The following is a 21,958-nucleotide window of genomic DNA, read 5'->3' as shown; positions in this document are numbered from 1 at the left end:
TGGATACACAGATGCAAATTGGGCTGGTAGCATGTCAAATAGAAGATCTACAAGTGGATTCATGTTTTCCCTTGGTAGTGCAACAGTTACATGGAGCAACAAAAAGAACCTACAGTTGCTTTATCGAGTACAGAGGCTGAGTACAGATGTGCTGCTATGGCAGCATGTGAGGTGGTATGGTTGCAAAAGTTATTAGGTGATTTGGATGTGCAGGGAGATGGTCCAGTTGTCATTCATTGTGACAACATGAGCAACATACAGTTAGCTAGGAATCCAATGTTCCATGCTAGGACAAAACACATTGAGGTGCACTACCACTTTGTGAGAGAGAAGGTACTTACATGAGAGATTCACTTGATATATGTCAGCACACAGGATCAGATAGCTGACATCTTCACAAAGGCATTGGGTACAGAGAAGCTTCGGAAGTTCTGAAGCTTACTTGGAGTTGCAAAGATAGAGTTAAGCTTGAGGGGGAGTGTTGAGATGGCAAGCTCAACACGTGCGGACATTGATGATGGGCCGCCTGGCTAGATGAGTCTGCACGTCTACACTTAGCATGTTGGTGGTCATTATGATACTCACATGGCCACTGACTTATCACTTATTATATTTAGTTTGTTATACCTACCTACAGCTGGCAAAGACATAGTGCCAGTCGATTAGTGTAGTCGGTTATGCACTGTTTGACTTGGTAGGCCACTTTCCTTTATGTTGTATCTTATCTATACTTTGTGTACATTGTATAGTGTGTGGAAGAAGAAGAAAAAAACCAGCAAGAAAACGTTTTGGCCTCTATCTCTCTTCTTGTGTTCTTGAGTGAGTTTCCTCATGTGTATACAGTGTGTGTTTGACGCCGCAGCTCAAGCAAGTCCCCCCACCATGCTATTCTTGACAAACTACACTATTGCGAGACAGGAGGCCAACTCATCCAGAGGGACACGCGTAGAGAGCAGTGAAAGACTTCTTCTACAGAGCTCACTCTACTGACACTACCACCCTAGCAAAGATAGAACCACCTTGTCAGACACCTTACAAGCCACGCCATGAAGTCATATTGGATATAGCCATTTCCCTTCGTTAAGCATGATGACCCCGTCTACCAGGACCACATTCGAGGAGGCCACATCACAGTCCGATTAGAGCCATTATCACGAGACACCAAAGACTCACCACCATGCCTATTAGTGAAATAGCTAGGGTCTGCATCATAGCTAAGATCATGTGAAGATCTTCAAATTAGCTATAGCCCATAGTCTCCACCACACTTTTGTACATGGTTCTATCATATCCGGTTTTCCTTTCCTTTCCTTTTATTTTCTATCGATGGAACAACACTACACATGGTTCAACCCTAGAATAGTACCATCATATAGTTATTTTCAGTACTGTTTCATAGGCTATCCACTTATTTGTAATGTTATCTTTACCTTACTAATGAGATGACATTAGAGATGGATGTACTCTGGATTTTGTCTCATAGGCCGCATTGGCTTTATGTAGAAGTTTATATAGGAACACATGGCTTTAATAGTTGTAATTTCATCATCAACTAGTATCAAGCTATTGAATGTTTTCTCAAAAAAGTTATTGTCAATCAACACATTTTCCTAGTTGTCTTTTGCATTAGTACCATCTTCTTTTTGGAGAAGAGGAATGATGTCTCTTTTCCTTTTCTTCTTTAGAATTGAAAACATTTCTTTACTGGGTTTATCTACCTTCATGCCCACCAGTTTCTTGTGAAATATTGGAGTTTTTGTACTTCTTCTTGTTCATGTTTTCTAATTTCATGTCTTATTTGTGTTAGCTTGTCATCAAGCTGCATGTTAGATTTATTAATTTCTATCTCTAGATGTTGGATTTTGGTGTATTTACTATTTTTTATTGTTCTTATTTTTAGGGTTATTGCCTTTTTTTTTTCCTTAGGAGATATTGAGTGTTTTTTAGGGCTATTTTCCAATCATACACCAATCAAGTCCTTCTCTCAAAGGCTTGCAGCTAGATTCTTTAATAACTTCTCTCATAGGGGCTTTCTTAAATAGGTTAGGATATGTATGAAACCATTTGGCTCAAATCATATGGAGTTTATTTGAAAGGGTAAGTTGAATAGGGAAATTGTTAGAGAGCATTATGTCCCCAATAATTTTTGAGCCTTTCTAGTTATTTGTCTAAGTGAAGCTTGTTTCATGGCTAACATCAATGAGGTTATGGAAGACTATACAAGTGTCAGAGCTACTTTTTCTTTTCCATTAATAACTTGCCCCTTTTTTTCAAATTTGTCTTCTAAATCCTCCATCATGTTAAGGTCTCCTCCTAGAATAATAGGACATTTAAGGTTTATGAGGCTTTCCTAGATATTGGCTCTTTCTTTTATAGTAGGCTATATAGAGGGATATTATAGAAATTTGTTTTTTAGTTGTAATATGAAGAGAAATCCATCTATTAGTCAAATCTTTGGACATATTAGGTACAAGTCCTTTCAACTTGAGATTGATCCCAATGGCTACTCCTCCACTTCTTGAGCTAGGATTAGTATGGTGCCATTCATACTCCTTTGAAATGGCTTGAAGATTTCTCATCAATGTCAACTATGGAAGGTGTGAAGCTGATCCGAGAGCAATGGAATTGATACATACCTTAATGAGTGGCTGCCATGATAGCTACGAAATGAAGCTCTCTTCCAAAGCTAAAGTGAAGGTCGATGAAGCTCCTCAAATTCCTACTTTGATACAAGTTGAAAGGTGAAAGGGCTAAGCAAGAATGAGAGCACAAAAGGAAGAAGCTAGGAAGAGCTATGGAGTTGAAGTAATAGGACAAGATAGTATGTGGAAACTCCAATAGTCACACAACATATGACATACCTTCACTTATTCTATCGTCATAGCAAAAATAAGGAATAAAGTGATAGTGATGATGGGTGGCCACCACCTACAGTGTACATATGTATAGACAGTAAGTACAAGATAAATGTAGGCAACTAGACACATGCAACCTTTAACCCCCAAGATGTTAAATTGGGAGCAATAGGATAAATTAGGTGAAGGAATATGAAAGCATGAAAGAACTTGAAGGTAGAGTCTTTATTTAGGTGCCTAAAGTGAGGTACTTGAAACTAAGAATATTTCTTCATGTAATGACGAGCAATTTAGTTACTAAGCAAGATATGTTAAATTTGAAACTCAGTGGGCAATAAGAAGATGAGGCGTAGCATGTTAACTCAAGTGCTAGAGGATGACGTAGAGAGGTCAACTTGGCAAATGATCAAGGTTTTAATCCAATTTAGACAATTGTCTATGTAGAAGAAGGCTCTAAGTAGCAATTGACTGAGTTGTCCAAGAATTTATGAATATGTTTGCATGAGATTGCACTAATATATGAGGGTTTGACAAAAAATTATATCATCATAGAATTCACTTGAAAATAGACACCAAACCAGTTATATAGTGAGATATCAAAGAATATTGGGAGATGTGAATGCTAAGGTGGGAGTGCCATGGGATGGTAGATAGCCTCATCTCTTATAAGATAGATAAGTGGGACAGCTAGTGGCTCTTGTTGAGCCAGTTTTATGTAGGTCTACAAGGGTTTCTAGACCTCTATATAGATACACTCCATATCTAGACTCTATCATGGTCATGGATTGTGGTGAGACTTCTTGTTATGCAAACGTTATGACTAGGGATGGTAGTCATAAGTGGAAGAGGGATGATAGTCACAGATTGTGGTGAGCCTTCTTGTTATGTAGATGTTTTGAATAGGGGCAATAGTCATAAATGGAAGAGGGATATGCTATCAGTGATGGATTGTCTTCCACTCTAGTAGTCATAAGTGGAAAAGGGGTATGCTATCAAAGATGGATTATTTGGAAAATAATTCTATATGGAAGTTGGTTCCTTTTCCTAAGGCAAACACGCACTGCCATGCAAGTGAGTCTCCAAGTTGAAGGTATCCATCTAACACATTGCCCAAGTACAATGCAATATTGGTGGCCAAAGGATTCAAGCAAAAAAAGGGGATTGACTTTGATTTATATTCTCACGAGTAGTCAAGATTACCACTCTTTGTATGGTTCTTGATTTGGCTACTAGAAAGGATATGGAATTGGTATAGATGGATGTAAAGATTGCTTTCTTGCATGGGGACTTGCATGACAATATTTACATGTAGCAACCTGAGGGGTTTGTTGTAGAAGGCAAGGAGAAGTTGGTGTGTAAGTTACATAAGAGCTTGTATTGTTTGAAACGGGCTCCTAAGGAATAGTATAAGCTCAATGCCTTTACGCAATCTCAAGGATATACTATAAGTGAGACCAATTTTACCACCTATACACAAGAAGGCTAGGGATGGTAGCCTTATAATATTGATCCTAACTATGGATAACATGTTATCACTAGGAAGATGTAGATGCTTTAAAGAAAAGGTTGCATGAAACCTTTGACATGAAGAACTTGGGGAATGCTACCCACATTCTCGGTATGTGCATTATGTTGAGACAAAAAGATACTCTATTTATCTTAGAAGGAATACAATGTGAAGGTATTGGATTGTTTTAGTATGGAGAGTTCCTTATGCATCCATATGAAATACTATAAGAATATTTTATTAAGGAACCCTTATAAGTGGTAATGAATAGACATTTGCTTCAAATAGAAACTTTGAAAAATGGAATTGAAAGAGTTGAGGGATAATTTGCACAAAGCAATGGTTGGAAAGATAGTGAGGAACTGTTAGCTAATTTGTTAGTGCAAAACTTGCAAATGAATTATGTACCTTTGGGGCAAAAAATAAACGAGATCATTTTTTACTACAATCAATTTTGCTTAATCTTGAGTCTAGTAATAGTCTCTAGCAAGGTGCAACAAAATTAGATCAAGGACCCAAATTGAGCAACCCGATTGGAAGGGGTGAATGTTTTTGCCATTGATGAAATATTGGAGTAACAATGGTGTGGTTGTCAAAATTCTCTGTTTGGCGAGGAAGATGTTCTAGAGATTCATTTTTAAGGCTAAAATAAAGTCTTTGTGGAAGATACTTTTTTGGATATCCACGTCTCATTTTGTAGATGATCTCTTGTAATCTTTTATAGTTGTAATTTTTTAAATCAAACTTCTCTAAGTTAGGGATTAGTGGGCTCACGTCTTGGCTCTTGATTATGTTTGGTCGTATAGATTGGATCCATTATCCTTGAAGAAAGACAAAATGGAATATGCTTATATCAAAACGCCAACTAGAAGATTTGGGCTCAATCAACAATGATGATAATTTAATTAGTGCAACAATCAGAAAGGTGAAACATGGAATGAAGCATGTTAGGCATAGTTTATGACACAAGCAGAGCCTAATAGATAGCTACAAGTGCCAATTTAAGGGCTCATAGCTCACGTAACCACCTTTGATTGCTATCCCATCTTGGCCTATTTTTTTATGGTAACAACCAAGAAATTTATGCATGGGCCGCTGCAACTCAACTCTTACCTTTCTCAATGATCCTTCACTTATGTAGAAGGTGCTATAATGCTACACCTAATGCATCAAGTCATCTATGCTACTTCTTGAGAGGTGGTCACAATGCTTATTAAGAGGTAGTCTTTGACACTCTCTATCAAGGAGAGGGCTGAGAGGTGAGAAAGAAAAGTAAAAGAGAGAGAAAAGAGGAGAGAAAATGAGTGATGAGGAGAGAAAGAAACTAGAAAGATAGGAAAGGAAAGAGAATCCATAAAAGCAAGTTAGATGAGAGACAGTAATTGCATTATTATAAAAGATATAAAAAATTACATATCTTGCATCTTTTATACCTATGTTGGTGTGACAAGATATTATTAATAATCTCTCACTAAAACATGCTTCTTACAATCCATCCTTGTCTAAAGATTTTTTCCCATAAAAACAAATTTACATTGGCAGAGAAAGATGGATGAAATAGAGTACTACTATAATTTCAACTATACAAAAGATAAAGAAATGAATAAGGGAATGGAGATGTGTTGATTGAAATGAAGACATAAAGGAAAGTCTCTTACCATATACATAATCTAGATGTCTTGAAAAGAAATTGGAGCCTTTAGATCTTCAAGAAATAGACTTTGTAATGAATAGACAGCTTACTATAAGAACAGACCCTACTGAACAAAAACTGTGATATCTTCTTATAGAAGTATCCAAATAGGACATGCCACATGTCAAAACATAGCCAATGAAGAGTACTTTGACCCTACATAGGTGGCATGTTTCTAAAAATTAGAAAGAGTAAAATATGTTCTAAAATAGACTATTGTCTAAGCCCTATTTACCCCGCAACTAGCTCCCTTGTTGACTATATCTCAGCCCCCATTCATGCATCTTATAGATAGGGAAACTCGTCCAAAATAGAATCTGGCCTCCAAGAAGCTTTGTAAAGTAGTAAACCCTTACACTTGATCAAATACCTAATGATAGAGTGAGAACAAAGCTTCTTTTTATATACTAACCTATAGTCTCCTCAGGGATAACATGAAATACATTATGAATCTTAGTGAAGGAGGAAAGTTTCAATCTATACACGAAGTCTCCAATATGCTCCTATAGGGTCCACAAAGCCTGTAAGCAAGTTTGTTACTAAATCCATCCTTCAAAGTAGAGTGACAAGACTTGGGTACTTTCAATATAACCAACTCTTCCTCCTAGAACTCCAAGGGTCACCTCTTCTTATCTACATACATCTTCATTTGATCTTGATATTTTCTAAGATTCATCTTACATTATTGAAGAAGGGTTTGCATTCTTTCCTATTTCTCTTTCCCATGAGGGTTAATATTCTCACAAAAAATGATTATGGGTTGGGATACCTTGTAACCATACATAGCTCAAAGAGTGAAATTCCAATACTAGCATGAGTGGAGTTATTATAAGAAAACTTAGACAAATGCAACCATGAATCCCACACATGCTGCACATCATGACAAAAATAGCGGAAGTAAGTCTCCAACCGCTTGTTTACCCTTTCTGTCAAACCATCAGTTTGTGAATGATAGGCTATAGAAGGAGCCAATTTAGTACCCATGGAGCTTAATACCACCTACCAAAAGATCTCATGAACTTGGTATCCTTATCATGCACAATCGCTTGCAATAGTCCATGTTATCAAAATATTTGCTCCATAAATTGGCCAACCACCTGTGAAGTAGTGAATTGGGTATTGATAGAAATAAAATGGGATGCCTTAGTGAGTTTTTCCACTACTATATAAATGCTATTTCTACCCTTTTTGGTAGTAGGTAATCCTGTAATGAAATCCGTGGTAATTGGTGTCAATTTTCCTTCAGGAATAGACAATGGCTGCAACAAACCATATGCCTTATGGATACTCTCCTTGTTCTGCTGACAAGGCATACACTTCATGACATAGCCCTTTATATCTCTCCATAATCATTTCCAATGAAAGCTTTTACGAAACTTATCATAGGTCTTAACTACTCCAAAATGTCCAACTATAGGTGAAGAATGCAACTCCTCAATAATTTTCAACTTGAAAGAAAAAGTAGAGGGAATAACAATCTTGCCATTAAGCCAGATTAGGCCATTTTTAAGCTAATATTGTAAGTTTTCCTCCATGATACCTTGCTGTAATTTATAAAATACATGGCTGAGCCCATTATCCAAAAGATGGGCCTCTATCTAGTCACTATGTAACTTAGTCATAGCTGAAACTTGACATATCCACATTCTAGAAAGAGAATCAATCATCGCATTATCCTTGCGCCTTGTATGAGTGATATCAAAATCATAGTTTTGCAAGGTAACTACCCACCTACCCTGCTTGGGAGTGAGATTTGACTGAGTAATAAAAGACTTTAGAACCCTGTGATCACGTTGAACTCTAAATCGGCTGCCATACAAATCATGGTGCCACTTTTTATCACATGTAGAATAGCCAGCATCTCTTGGTCATAGATATTCATAAACCATCTCCTTATCTATAAACTTACGACTTTAAAAGAAAATAATTCCATGCTCCTATAGTAAAATAGCCCCTATGCCACAGCCACTGGCATCATGCTATATGATAAACTCTCTAGAGAAATCTAGGCATACTAAAATAGAAGCTGAAAAGGAAGGAGTCCCTTTAACTAGTTGAAGCTACTATTTGCAAGTGCATCTCAAAAGAAAGCTTTCTTCTTCAACTTGTCAATCAAAGGAGCTACTACAGCCACATAGAGCCTAATGAATCTATGATAGAATGATGATAGAACAAGAAATACTTTGAGTGAAGTAGTGGTGGTAGGTGTTGGCCAATCTCCAACACACTGCACTTTCTTAAGATCAGCCTATATCCCCTTCTCACTAATAATATGGCCCAAGTACTCCACCTCAATCTGCATAAAAGAACCTTAATACATCAAAAACCTTCCTCATATGTGACAAATGGTCCTAAAATGTCTTCGATAAATCAGTTTCTAATTAAAAAATCAAGGACAAATTGAAAGAGGAAATGCTATAAAATCTTATTCATCAGACTCTGAAAGGTAATTAGAGCATTAGTAAGCCCAAATGGCATCACCAAGAAATAGTATAACCCACGACCAATCCTAAAGGTGGCTTTAACTTCAACACCCTCTCACATACGGATCTCATAATATCTGGATCTCAAGTCAGTTTTCGTATAGGACCTAGCCCCCTTGAGCTCATCAAGAAAAAAATCTACTCTAGAAATTTGATACATGTTTTTCACTATGATCTTGTTTAGATCCCTATCATCAATACACATCCTGAAGGATCCATCTTTCTTCTTCACTAACAAGTCTGAGATGTATAAGGTAAAGAACTAGGCTCAATGAACCCCATCTATAAAATCTCCCTGATTTGATTGGCTACTTCTTTACACTCACATTTAGACAATCTGTAGGGTGGTTTATTAAATGCCTTTGAATGAGGCTCAAAATCTATAAGGTGATCCATTGCTCTCTTAGGAGGTAATGAAATAGTCACCTCAAACAAGTCCACGTACTCCTCAAGGAGAGCTTTCAAAGTTGGATGTTCAGCTAAACTCTTGGATTGATCTTCTACATTTTAATTCATGTGTAAAATAAAAATCTGAGACCACCATTTGTACTCCTTGATTTGTTCAATGTTGATAAGCTAAAAATCAAATATACTAGGGATTCCATGTGGATAGATCAGCTACCTACTATCAATGGTAAAGTCCATGTACAACTGCATGAAATCCATAGTAATTTTCTCTAAAGTCATAATATCTATGGGTCCCATTTCCAAGGTAATTAGGTTTACTTGTGCCTCATAATTTTCAGCTAACTATATGGGAATCTATGGACACATTTGGAGTGATGATTTCCTCTTCACCATTAGCTACTTGTATCCTTATGGGCTACTATAAATTAGTAGAAAAACAATGGAACGTGTCTATAATTGAATTATTCACAAAACTATGTGGTGTCATTGTCTATCAAAATAAATACATCCTTTCCATGAATGCTACCCTTCATATGAAGTGTATTAGGGCTCTTTAAACCTATCTAAGCATCCATGGAAATAGAAAAATGGTGGTGGCAGAAAAAGGTAAATATATGCCACCAAGATCAAAAGGAACATGCCCACTAGGGTTGAATAGAAATCCATCTGCAACCTCATAAGACTGATTGGATCAAGATCCTCATCATACTCTTCAAAATTAGTTTGCACACTCATTGTTGGTCCTTCAATAACCTCATCATCCACATCCTCAAGTACTATCATGTTGTAATACTTAGCCTTGGCATTCTTGTAAGTGCCCTGGATGCATAATCTACCGTATATTTTTCACCACGTTTGAAACATAGACCCTTTTCATTTCGTTCCTTAAAAAAATTCATAAGTATAAACTTACCATTGTTTGTTGAATGATTTCGAGATCTATTGTCACCTTACTTAGGCTCCACTTTATGGCTAATTGATGACTTTGAAGCACTTTGTTGTCTTGACGCATTGACAATAGGGTATATAGGGACTTTGGGACTACTACATGAAGTATTGGATCCTTCATAATTTCCACCAAAGTTACCTTGTTTAGCAACAGCCCTTTGCTGTCCAAAAGAAGCCTACACAATAGCCCTTTGCTCTCCAAAATAAGTCTATAAAGAAGCCTACACAACAACACTTTGCTATCCAAAAGAAGCCTACATAGAATATTCTAGGAATATTCTTTTACTACTATACAAACTAATCCTACAATCTATAAAGGCACTATTTTAGTCTATTCACCTCCCTTAATTTTGAAGTGAGGTCCCCCAACCTTGTGCTACCTTGTATATGACCTTAGGAGCTAAATATAACATTCAATTCTTTGTATAGGCCTTGAAAGTTTTTTGAATTGCTCTACAACACATGTAACTAAGTAGGAAGTTTACCGAAAATGGTCATAATTCACTGTTTAAGTAGCATACCCCGTGTAAAACCTATAATCAATCTAGAATAACTTGTAACATCTATAGATGATTGAAAATCAACCCAAATAAAAATCCAAATACCTTGTTACTCCCAAATACACTTATTCCCTACTATAGAGGGTGTAATGGGCTAAATTTCCTTATAGTAAACCTGTAATAAACGTGTATAATCCATGTAACTGTTCAATGAATTCTATATCAATGCTATCCAAGTAAAATCTTTAGATCTTTAATGACTCCACTTGCGGTACATGTGATAAGGGATATAACGGTATGGCATGCTCCCTACACGAGCTTCAAATCACTGAAACGTAGGCAAAGTCCACCTGTGTCAATTGGTTACACCCCTTTGAGATCTTTAATAGTGAGGGAGCATCACCTCTCTGTTGTCCCACTATCTCTCCTGGCATCTACCTTTTTCCTCAATGGGATTATCAACAAGAGCATTCTAATTAAGTAAATAGTGATGGATGAAAAACTTAAATTCTGTCAACCTTTAATGATATGCAAGATTGGATCGATGAAAATTGGAATCAAGAAATGGAGATTGGTTGAGGGTCTTACCAATTAACTTCAGTGACTCATTGATTGCAAGTACTTACCGTTTACAATTTTTATTTATGCAATAAAGAGAATCACACAATCAAATCAGGGTTATGCATCAAGACAATGTAAATGGTAATCATGATGAAAAAGGATTGAAATGAATGACAAATTTCAATTGAGAGGCTCTAATTAACGAGAAGAAGCACTAATCTTTGATCTATTGATCAATTTAAAGAATTAATTGATCAAAAATCTATCATCCACAAGTAAAAAAGCTTTGAACAAGTGGATGTTGACAAATTCAGAGATTAAGCAAGAATACCTCTATTAAGCTTGAAGAACATGATTGATTCACTTGAAATCAATCATATGGTTGAAAAGATTTCCTAAAATCCATCATAAATCTTTATACCTCCAATAATCCATTGAATTCAACCCATACATGCTTAAAGATGATGAAACCTTTAAAGAATCAATACCCCAAGTCTGCTTGAACACTTGAATATCAAACATTCAAGCTCTTTGAACAAAAGCCCCAAAATACAACTCCATCATACACTTCAAGAAGCTCAATATGCTAAAATCTTTGTAATGTTTTCAATCTTGAAGTCAATCTTGCTCTCAAATGGTAGTAGAGAAACCTTTGAAGTTGGGAAGAGCCAAATGTTGAAGAAATTGAAACTTTCAAACCTGTGACTATAGTTGTCCTACTGCATTTTTAGGATTTTCAAAGATCCCTTATCAAAGGAATGGAGGAGGTAATTAAAGATCACTCGTAAAAGGATATTATATACTTACTTGAAGCCTGAAGAAGCTGGAGCCAAATGATCAATGGTTGAGGACTACTACAAAGATCAACATAGCTAGCACATTTTGCATCACAAATTGTGGGCTACTCCTGTAGCCATCCTCCATCGACTTCTAGCACTATGGTGCTTTACTTATTGCTCAAAACGTTCATAATCATTGCCCCAAGGTGAGAGAGAGATTGAGATCACTAAAGAGCAAGAACAAGGTTTTCTTGGGAGCCACCATGAAAGCTTCAAGCAAAAGCTTGAAGAGAAAGGAAAGAGAGGACATGTCTTGAAAAGTAACAGGACTTCTAACTCTACCTAACTCTATTTTCCCTTTCTTAAACCATCTTACATCCAAAATGACCTATTATGAAATGCACGACCTACTATTTTGTCTAAAATGTCTCCAACTGTATCTTCAAATACTCCAACTAATTTTGAGTAGGATGACCTTGATCTCCTTAGTCTCTACACTTATCCATTTTCCAAGCTACAACCCTATCCTTGAGTAACCAAAAGGTAACTAGCATGTGAAGTGAAAGAAATCTAATAAAAGATTGAACCAAATGGATTAAAGACCATTACTTTTGATACCACTTGTCAAGGAAAGGGCTAAGAGAAGGGAGAGAAGAGAAGAGAGAAAAGATGGGAGAGAATAAGTGACAAGGAGAGAGAGAGAGAGAGAGAGAGAGAGAGAGAGAGAGAGAGAGAGAGAGAGAGAGTAGAAAGATAGGGAAGAAGAGAGAGAAACTATAAAAGCTAAGTACAAGAAAGTGAGATGAGACTAGAAAGATAAGAAGAGAGAGAAGTCATAAAAGCTAAGGACAAGCAAGTGAGATGAGAGACGATAATTGTATTATTTTAAAAGATATCAAAAATTACGTCTCACACCTTTTATACCTATGTCAGTGTGACAAGGTATTATTAATAATCTCACACTAAAAAGTGACTTCCTAACTTCTTACACTCTCAAAAAGGTATGGAAAATCTCAAGCTCATCAAGGCAAGATCCTCATGAGCTGCAAGGTGCAAGAGTAATCTTCTATATGTTCTTGCTATTTATTGCAAAATACTCTGATGAGAATTGTTCCAAATGAAACAAGAGAGTGTTCACAATGTGCAAAGACCCAATTCAAAGGCAAATGAAAACTTTTCAACACCACCCTAGACTCTTGAACTCATTTCTTCTACAGCATTCTAAAGATCAAGAAGCAAAGAAAAACCATTCAAGAGATTGAAAATCAAAAACATCTTGGCATTCCTCATCTGCAACAATATGGATTTGACTTTGGATCAATTGGTTTTTTTCAATGGAGGTTTTAGCCTTGGGAATCAAGAACATCCTCACATCGCTCGTCCACAACAATGAGGCATATGAATAAAAAATTCAAGCCAATTAGAATTTTAGACTTTTAACTCGAAGCTTCATAAGATCTTGGTGCCACTTTTATCAGACCAATAAGCACCTTATTCTCTACTATAAGCACTTGAAAGTCTTCGTATATGGCTTAATCTAGTTCCCCGTGCCCCTCAAGATCTATTTGACAAGGGATCCCTAGCACCTCTCCTATTTGTTATGGCTACTAACCCCCTCCTAAGAAAACTAGATTGAAAAGTCCAACAACATAGCATCAAATGTCAACTCTTCCAAAAGGGAATCCTAGTTCTTTTGCATGGCACCATCACAAGTCCTCTTCCCCAAGAGGGTCTTTCTTTTCCCAAGGGGAATTCACGTTCATACAAGAAGGAAACCTGTGGTTGGATGGATTCTTCCATAAAGATGAAGATGCAATCTACAATCTCATATATGTGTTAATTAGCCTATTTTTTATCTATTATTTTAATGGTATTTTACTCGTAGCTAAAGGGAATTTTTAATGGAATCATTGTGGCCATTGTTTGTAGCTCAAGGAAGGAACCTTGCCAAGGAGATCCGTTGCAACGAGCCTCTTAAAATGCCTTAGCTATTGACAAAAATGAAGGACGATAAAAATGTGTCCTTTAGCACTCCATAAACATATCGTTGCATTCTATTCCTTACGTTCAAAACAATAATTCAATATAATAGGAGTCATAAATGGAATAACAAACATGCCTTTTTTTAGCTTTGCAATGCCTACGTGAAAGGCAAATTTTCCCAAGGGGAATTCATGCACTTTCATACAAAAATTCACACATTGCGACTATCAAAAAGAGTCATCATGTAGCTTTATTTGAATATTCTTATCTTTGCTTTTTCACATTTTCTAGTATAATGATCAATCTTGTGACTATTAGAAAGAGTCATCATATAGCTTTATTTGAATTTTATGATCTTTTTTCACGTTTTCTAGTACAATGATCAATCTGTATAAGACAATAGCCATTTCCTTGGAGGGGGGTGAAGCGTTTTGATTCCACCAACATACTTTGTGGCTATTGAAAAAAGAGTCAAATCATATAGCTCTGTCAAATTTTGTTATTAATCTAAATTTTCAAGTACAATGATCAATTGAGAGAAAAAAGTCATTTCCTTTGGGTGGGGCAATCAGTTTGATAGGATTTTACAATTAGATTCTACTCATAAAAATTCCTCATGTAGCTTTCAGATCCTTCGGGTGTCCCCTTGAGGTGGCTATCACCATCTCCTTAGGGTGGCTATCACTTCAAAACGATGCTTCGAATGGTTGAGAAGCAAGTTTAAGAGACGTACAAGGCTCTAAATTAGCAAGCAAGTTCATGATCATCTAACATTATACTCACCATCATGTATTCTACCTAAAATCAACTTCTACGCTTGTATGAATGACGATAATGGAATGTCTTATAATTGAGAAGCAAGTTGGAGAAGTTTCAATGCTAGCTCGACATCGGCATACTACAACAATAGCAAGTTCAAGTTCAAATTCATGATTATTTAACATTATATTTATCATGGAGACCACCTAAAATCAACTACCACAATTGCATAAATCATTATAAGAAAATCTCTAATAATTGAGAAGCAAGTTTTAGAGGAAGTTTCAATGCTAGCTCAAAACTGGCATACAACTTCACTAGCAAGTTCATGATTATCTAAGATTAGAGTTGCCATGATTTTACCTAAAATCAGCTACTACACTTGCAAGAATAGTGATAGTAAGCAAGTATGGGAGGAAGCTAAATGCACTCAAACTAAATGCACTCTCTAAATTGGCATACAACTTTATTGGCAAGTTCATGAATATCTAATAGTATGCTCTCTCTGTTAATGACCTCTAACATAGACCGCTACACTTCCATGGACTACTACACTTCCATAAAACATGATAGAGTACTTTTAAAATATAAGTAGTTTCATAAGACTGGTTTGCATTGATTTCACTTTGTACTAATGCAATTGCAACATCTATTTGATAATATATAATAAATCCTCTATTAATACTAGTTCATGTGCATTTCTCTAATAATGATGTGTAAAAATGTGAATGCATATAATTCTCTCTATTAATGACCTCAACAAAACAAGTACTATCATGTTTGGCAAGTATCTAAAATTGATGAAACTCATTTCCGTTGTCTGAGAAATGACAAACAAACAGTACAATACATGTAGAACTAGGAAAAACTAGGTACGGAATCTTAATAATGAGGTAAATACAATTGCCAAGCAAGACATACAGACTTCATGTCCATCTTTAAAAAGAAACCGCTACACAAAGATAGCACCAAGTTGTGGGCCAGTTTATACACATCCTTGGAAAATGCCTCTACACCCCTTGTAGCAATGTTCCACTTTATTTTAAAATTGCATAACGTCAACAACAATCAAAATCTACACAAAAACCAAAACAAAATTAATCCAGCGTGACTCCATCATAACCTGCACAAAAAAACCAATACAATTAATCCAAGCTCTCAATATCAAAACTTATATAGCTAAAAGTGACATGACCCAAACCCAAGGTCTAAATGGTGCAATTTATTCACATTCCATAAGAGAGAAACTCCCCACCAAAATCATCTCACATGTATTCACATTCCATAGAGAAAAACTCCCCCACCAAAATCATCTCACATCCAAATTGTAAGCTGATTCTTTCAAGATTTTCCCATTAAAACAAAGACCATAATCAACATGAAACTGGGTCCATAAATCATAACTCTGTACTTTTGATGACCGAGGATTCATCCCAAACCAGACATCCTAAGGCCATGCCTTTAGTTTAAGGCTCTATTTGAAAACAACCATAAAGCTAACATACCATGCAAATCCATTGTCCAAGAAAAGGCTTGCCCACCCTACGGCATCAAAGATTTCCAACTGCCCAGGCCACCCAAACCTCGCATTTACAAGGCCCCACTTCTTCCATACCCCTGACCGTGCATAAAGCTGTCGGTCAAAGGCACTACCTATCAAGCCTCGCTTACAAATGGGATACTCGTCATGGCAGCCATATTAAACATTCAGGACACCAAGCTTTTTGTAAGCATCCAGGACGTCCACATAAAGCATCATTGGGGATGGACATAATTACCATGGGAGGATCCCATATCAAAGCTAATTAATTCATGACATCCATGTAAAACATTGGGGCAACATGATTCACCAAGCTTGCTATCATGTGAGGATCCCATATCAAAGCTGATCAAAACAGGAATGAAACCCCACTGCACAGAGTAAGGCGGATTTTAAGTCGACTCTTCGACTGACACTTTCAGTGCAAAGGCAGCTGCATCTATGAAGCCTCCTTGGCACCGCAGACATCCTATCATTAAAAATTGGAACTTGGAAGATCCCAATGTACACCCCAACTCTCCTAGTTGCTGTCATATCCAGTAAAGTTCAAGGATCCAAGGATCCAAATGTGCAACTCAAGCCACATCCAATGTCAGCTTTTCCTAAGTGCTCTCGTATCCAGTTTCCAACTGCATTACCCCACTATCTGCAAGACACAGACCTATAACAGCAAACCAAGCTCTACAAATCAATGGTGATATTCACCTATGGATAGAGGACCTACTCGCTTAAAATGCCACAATAACTGATGCTGCAACATCCAGTTGCACTCACTATGTGCAAGTCAGAAGTGTAACAGGCTACAAAACCAAGCTCCATGAATCAATGGTGATATTCACCTTTGGATAATGCCATAGTAACTGATGCTGCAACATCCAGCTGCACCCACTATGTGCAAGTCAAAGACTTCTATTAACATGCTACAAAACCAAGCTCTACAAATCAATGGTGATATTCACCTTTGGATAGAGAGCCTAGACTACAAAACCAAACTCTTATGAATCAAATTTGGTGATATTCACCTTTGGATTGAGAGCCGGTACTCTTTTAATGCCATAATTGAGGCTGCAACATCGAGTTACACTGTGCCAGTCCATCACTAGCCAGTGCTGTGATTCTTTAAGTTATTGCATGCAAGCAATAAACTTCCTAAAATCCACACTTATAACAAATGATAAAATGATAGTCCTTTTTACTTATACAGCATCCAGTTAAAAAGCTGACTGTCAACCCCAGATAGACATCATCATAAGACGAACTACTGAATGAAGTGGTCCAAAACCCTCTAAACTCATGACTTATGCGGCAACCAATTAAAGCTGATTGTCAGGTTCCGGACATCATCATACACTAACTACAGAAATGAAGCTTCCAGAAGAAATCCCCCGGGCCAAAGGAAAGAAAAAGAAGAAAAGCTAGTCTAGTTCACTACTACAAGATGAAGTGGTCCAAGTTTATGCACTTATGCACCTAGTAGTAGGCATTCCCTAAAATCCATGTTGAATAGATCATTGATTCAACCTGTTAAGACTCCTTTTTCAAGCATCTACAACAAAACGTAGCCAGCAACCTAAAAACCACCTAGCTACACTCTGCTTTAACCCAATGAATTAGAAAAACGTCATTGCTGTGATTATGATTGCACATGCATAAGAAATACATTTTGATGTGCTGACTTACCTTGATCATCTCCCACAAGTTAATGCATTTCCACATTGCATACACCAGTTGCAGTATGATCCTCTGAAGCTTTCCCAGCAGCTACACCAGTTGCAGTAGGGTCGTGAGAAGCTTTGCTAGCAGCTTCATCTGCTGCACCACTAGCATCAGAGGGTTTCTTTGAAGAGCCTAGTAAAGAGCTAACAGCTCCAGTCATTCGACTAACAATACCAGCTGGCTTCTCCTCATCACCAGTATGACCTTCAAGACCACCTGTAGATGCAGAATCAGAGAGTTGCGGTGTTGTCGTCGGTGATGAGCTGGACTTAGAGCTGAAAGGCCTCCGTATGGTGTCTTTCACAGTTGCAGCACTATTGCTCATCTTCTCAGTTATTAACTGAGACAATGCTTTATCATCTTCACCTGGATGGAATCTAGCAGGACCACTGACAGAAGACTCCTGCTGGCTCAAATTAGTATCTGTAGATTGAGGTAAGTCTCTACCAGTCGTGCTGTTACCGTAACCTAGCTTGGATACAACTGCATCTTTAGCCCCAAGAGCAGTCTCCTGCACTTTCTGAAGAGAGGATTTCTGCTGATTACCACTTTCGTCACATTGTGCTTCTTTGTTGGACAAACTGTCCTTGCCTAGTTTTGCTGGCATTCCATCTTTTGTAGTAGAAGCAGAATCTTGAGACTCCTGAAGATCTGTTTTCTCCTCTGTATTGGTTTGGCCAGCGCTAGCCTCGCCGGATGCTGGAGCATCACTAGATGAGTTATAACCTAGCTTGGAAGTGACTAGATCTTTAGCCCCAACTGCAATATCCTGCATTTTCTGCAAATAGGATTTCTGTTGCTGACTCTCAGTATCTATTCTTCTGTTCTCTTCTGGCTCCGCACATGGTTTCTCTTCATAGCCGAGCTTACTTGCTACTGCATCTTTCACTCCTGTAGTTTTTTCTTGCAACGCTTCAGTCACAGGTTTTGAAGGTTCTTCCTTCTTCGCTTCACCTCCCGCACTTACATTACCTCCCTCCTGTTCCTCAGCAGGGGAAGCTTTTGCACCATACCCTAGCTTAGATACAAGTGTGTCTTTTAGGCCCAAGACAGTACCTGCAGTTCTCCCAGTGAGTGTTGGCGAGTTGGTTTCACTGCTGGGAGATTCAACTGCTGTACTAGCATCTGATTGAGAAACCCCAGGAAAAGATCTGCTAGACCCAAATATTTTCGCTCGGGCTTGTTCTAGCATACTTTTTTTCTCAACAGAAGGGGACTTCTGTTTCTCTTCTGCCTCTTCAGTGCTCAACTTTCCTTCACTTTGCTCTCCTGGCAGGCTTTGTGAGGCAGCCACATTATTAGCCCCGTGTTTCATATTCTCCTGCCCTAAAGCTTGCTCAGGCGCTGTTGGACTATACCATGCACCAGCATTATCTGCAGCTTCTTGACCAGCTGGCTTCTCGAGGTCCATTCGCACGGTATCACATACATCATTCTGAAAGAGGCCACAAAGGAGATATTGACATGAGATTATATGTATAGAAGAAGCACTATCCACTAACAATCTTCAAACAAGTGACATGCCTGCCTAGCAAACCTGGGCATCTCACATTTCACTTTGATAGTCAGTAACCACATGCTGTGCAACATGCCTGCCTAGCAGACTTTTGCATTTCACATTTCTTTCACTTTGATAGGTAGTACGTATACCCTGTGCATTTCACAGTACCTGGCTCACTAGAATATCTCTGCCTAGCCCATCTTGTCCATCCTCTATACGAGAGACTGGTGCTCCAGATGGGTTGGTAACAGGCTTCTTCCCAAACCCGTGCTCTGAAAGATACGGTGTGACTCCTGCTGAGACTTGCCCTGCACCCAGACAATACCTACAGTGTTAGAGCTTTTTCTACAGATAATCAAAGGAATAACGTTTGAGCAGATTAAGTTGGAGCTCAGACAAATGTACCTGGAGCTGATGGTACCTCTTCCTGCAGTTTCTCTGGAGACTCCAAAGAGAGTTTACGGAATTGCTCCTGATTTGGGTCTGGTTTGGCTTCATATGTGGCATCACGAAGCCCTCGGTCAGCAACCCCTAGACACCAGGTTCTTCAAGATTAGTCATTCAGTTAATTCACTTCTTTCATGGACAAGTCACAAGATGCTTGAAAAGTAACATCTTCATAAGATCCTTCTCAAGCTAACCCACAAATTGAGTTAATGTTTAATTACCTGCATTCCCTTTCACATCATCACTTGCATGCTCCTGCCGAAGTTTCGACATCATGCAGCATGCCACAAACAAAACACTCAGTGGTTGAACCAACGGTGCAAAAGCAACGCAAAACTAGAGAGTAAATCTGCACGCACTACTTCGAGTTCCCCTGCAATCTGCATATTAGAATATGAGATTTTACTGTGCACTCAAATACCAAGGAGATTTAGATACCTGCTGATCTTCGTTCCCACCCTCATCCGCACTGCTGGAAGGGCTGCTGCTGGCATCATCTTCACCGGCTTCACCAGGTGACGTAGGCTTCTTGATCTTCGTCTTGAGCTTCTTGGCCTTATCCTTAACCTTCCCAAGGACAGATTTCGCCTTGCTACGGGGGCTTTCCCTGCCACTCTCAAGGCTGGGATCTGTAATAGGAGGGGCGGGGTGTAAGGTGGTAGCCCCTTGGGGTGTCTCATCGGCTGTGTGCAACATACAGGGGGTCAGCGATTAGGATCAGACAGGCATATTAGTAAAAACCTGTACAAATATGATGAACACACACACACACAGAAAGAGAGAGAAACAGGTGTTGCAGACCTCTGAGTCGGCCCGCTGCATGGAGATGTAAAACGATATACAGAGAGAACAAAAAAGGTATAGCACACTCTTTGAGACAGTATCGTGCATAGAGATGTCAACTAAGACAAATGTGACTCACAGCATACGAAGGCAAAACAAGCACATGATGCGACTTCAGATATTTGGATCCTCCCCTGACTAATGAGTGCAAGACGTTAAAGCAGCCAGGACGAAAAAATGTGTGTGCTGATGAGATCAGGAGGAAGGGACTTGATGCATGCCCAAAATCTGCCAGTAGGCTAACTACAAGGGGAGGGGGAGCGATTAATGGATGCAAACCAGGATCGGAACAGAAGGGAGTACAAGGAAAGGGAGGAGAGAATATATGGCAGATATGTGATAATATGAGAAGACGGAGGGTGCATATATGATTATACAAGTCGAAGAATCACTAAAACAAGTAATTATACCTCCCTATTACGTGAAGGAAAAATTGGAGGAAAACAAATAGAGCAGGAGGAACATTGGAGGGAGATGCAGCGGTACCTGTGGAAGGAGCGATCTGGTGCTGCTGGGTCTCCATGGTCGAATATGCGTGCAAGGATTGAAAGACTTGTCTTCTTCTTCTTCAACCAAAAACCGTGTGAAGGATTTGATTTGTATTGATCCACAAAGCTCTTTAGTTTTCCAGGTACTGATCACTGTGAGACTTACTGTGTGTGTGTGTGAGAGAGAGACACAGCGAGAGACAATGGAAACTCGGGGTCCAAAGGGGCAAGTTAAGGAGCGAGCACAGGACAGAGACCAGGCTCATCCATCACCGCGACGCATCCGGTTCCGCCAAGTGGCACAAACCGCCACGTGTCCCAAAGCCCACCGACAACGCATTCTTTTCTAGAATTTGTTCTGCAAAAATCCGATCTCCGTACGCCCTTTTGAGTCCACGTGTGATACCCGACACGTGTCAGACGAGAGGTAAAAAGCCCCAGGAAAAAAGTCCTAACTTCTAAGAGCTGTGTCACACGAGGACAATCAAGAAGAGCCAAGTTTGGTTCTATCACGCTAGGGGTTTTGAATGCTGAACTGTTTGCATTTGGTTGCTTACGAAATTGCAGCTCACTATGGTTTTGCTCATTGGCAAATTTCCATTGCTGTCCATTTGACAACCAAGGCTTCCTCTCATTGGTTAGCCCTACTAAATTAGTTCTGTTAGCACTCCCCTTTTCTTGTAGTTTAGCAATGCCTGTGGGGGGTTTCAAAAGACCCCACTTCCCCAAATCCTTCTCTATGTGACTGAATAGTAGTGGGGTTAATCCCCCCCCCACTTCCCCTGCTACAGCCCCCCTCACTACCCTTGCTAAAGCCCAATGCGATGTAGCTCTAAGGTTTAGCCATCCAGCCTTCTGTTGTTAGGGCTACGTCGCATGAGGATGTAGTGGGGAAAAGAGGGATGTCACATGGAGGATTAATAGGGTTCTCAAAACCCCTACCAAAA

At 38.6% G+C, this 21,958-nt stretch overlaps 1 protein-coding gene across 1 annotated transcript; it reads right to left on the bottom strand.

The window, feature by feature from the left end:
* Positions 1–15,331: 15,331 nt before the first annotated feature.
* Positions 15,332–21,251, bottom strand: LOC148039582 (uncharacterized). The gene is made up of 7 exons (XM_087692014.1): positions 21,010–21,251; positions 20,119–20,363; positions 19,902–19,935; positions 19,639–19,764; positions 19,402–19,541; positions 17,697–19,167; positions 15,332–15,599 (listed from the first exon to the last, which is right to left on the bottom strand). Exons 1-6 carry the CDS (start codon positions 21,044–21,046, stop codon positions 17,716–17,718), a joined length of 2,034 nt encoding a protein of 677 aa, XP_087548140.1. The 5' UTR covers positions 21,047–21,251; the 3' UTR covers positions 15,332–15,599; positions 17,697–17,715.
* Between the last annotated feature and the right edge of the window lie 707 nt (positions 21,252–21,958).

The sequence above is a fragment of the Lygodium microphyllum genome, chromosome 2 (assembly GCF_053477565.2).
Source record: "Lygodium microphyllum isolate KBCC chromosome 2, Lygodium_microphyllum_v1.1.10, whole genome shotgun sequence".
NCBI lineage: Eukaryota > Viridiplantae > Streptophyta > Polypodiopsida > Schizaeales > Lygodiaceae > Lygodium > Lygodium microphyllum.
This window is presented reverse-complemented; position numbering and strand designations above follow the sequence as displayed.

Coding starts and splice junctions, on each gene's coding strand:
- LOC148039582 (XM_087692014.1), bottom strand. CDS start 21,046: ATGGAGACCCAGCAGCACCAGATCGCTCCTTCCACAG. Junction 19,765..19,901: donor TGATGTGAAAGGGAATGCAG/GTAATTAAACAT, acceptor CCTGGTGTCTAG/GGGTTGCTGACCGAGGGCTT. Junction 19,168..19,401: donor GAGATATTCTAGTGAGCCAG/GTACTGTGAAAT, acceptor GGCCTCTTTCAG/AATGATGTATGTGATACCGT.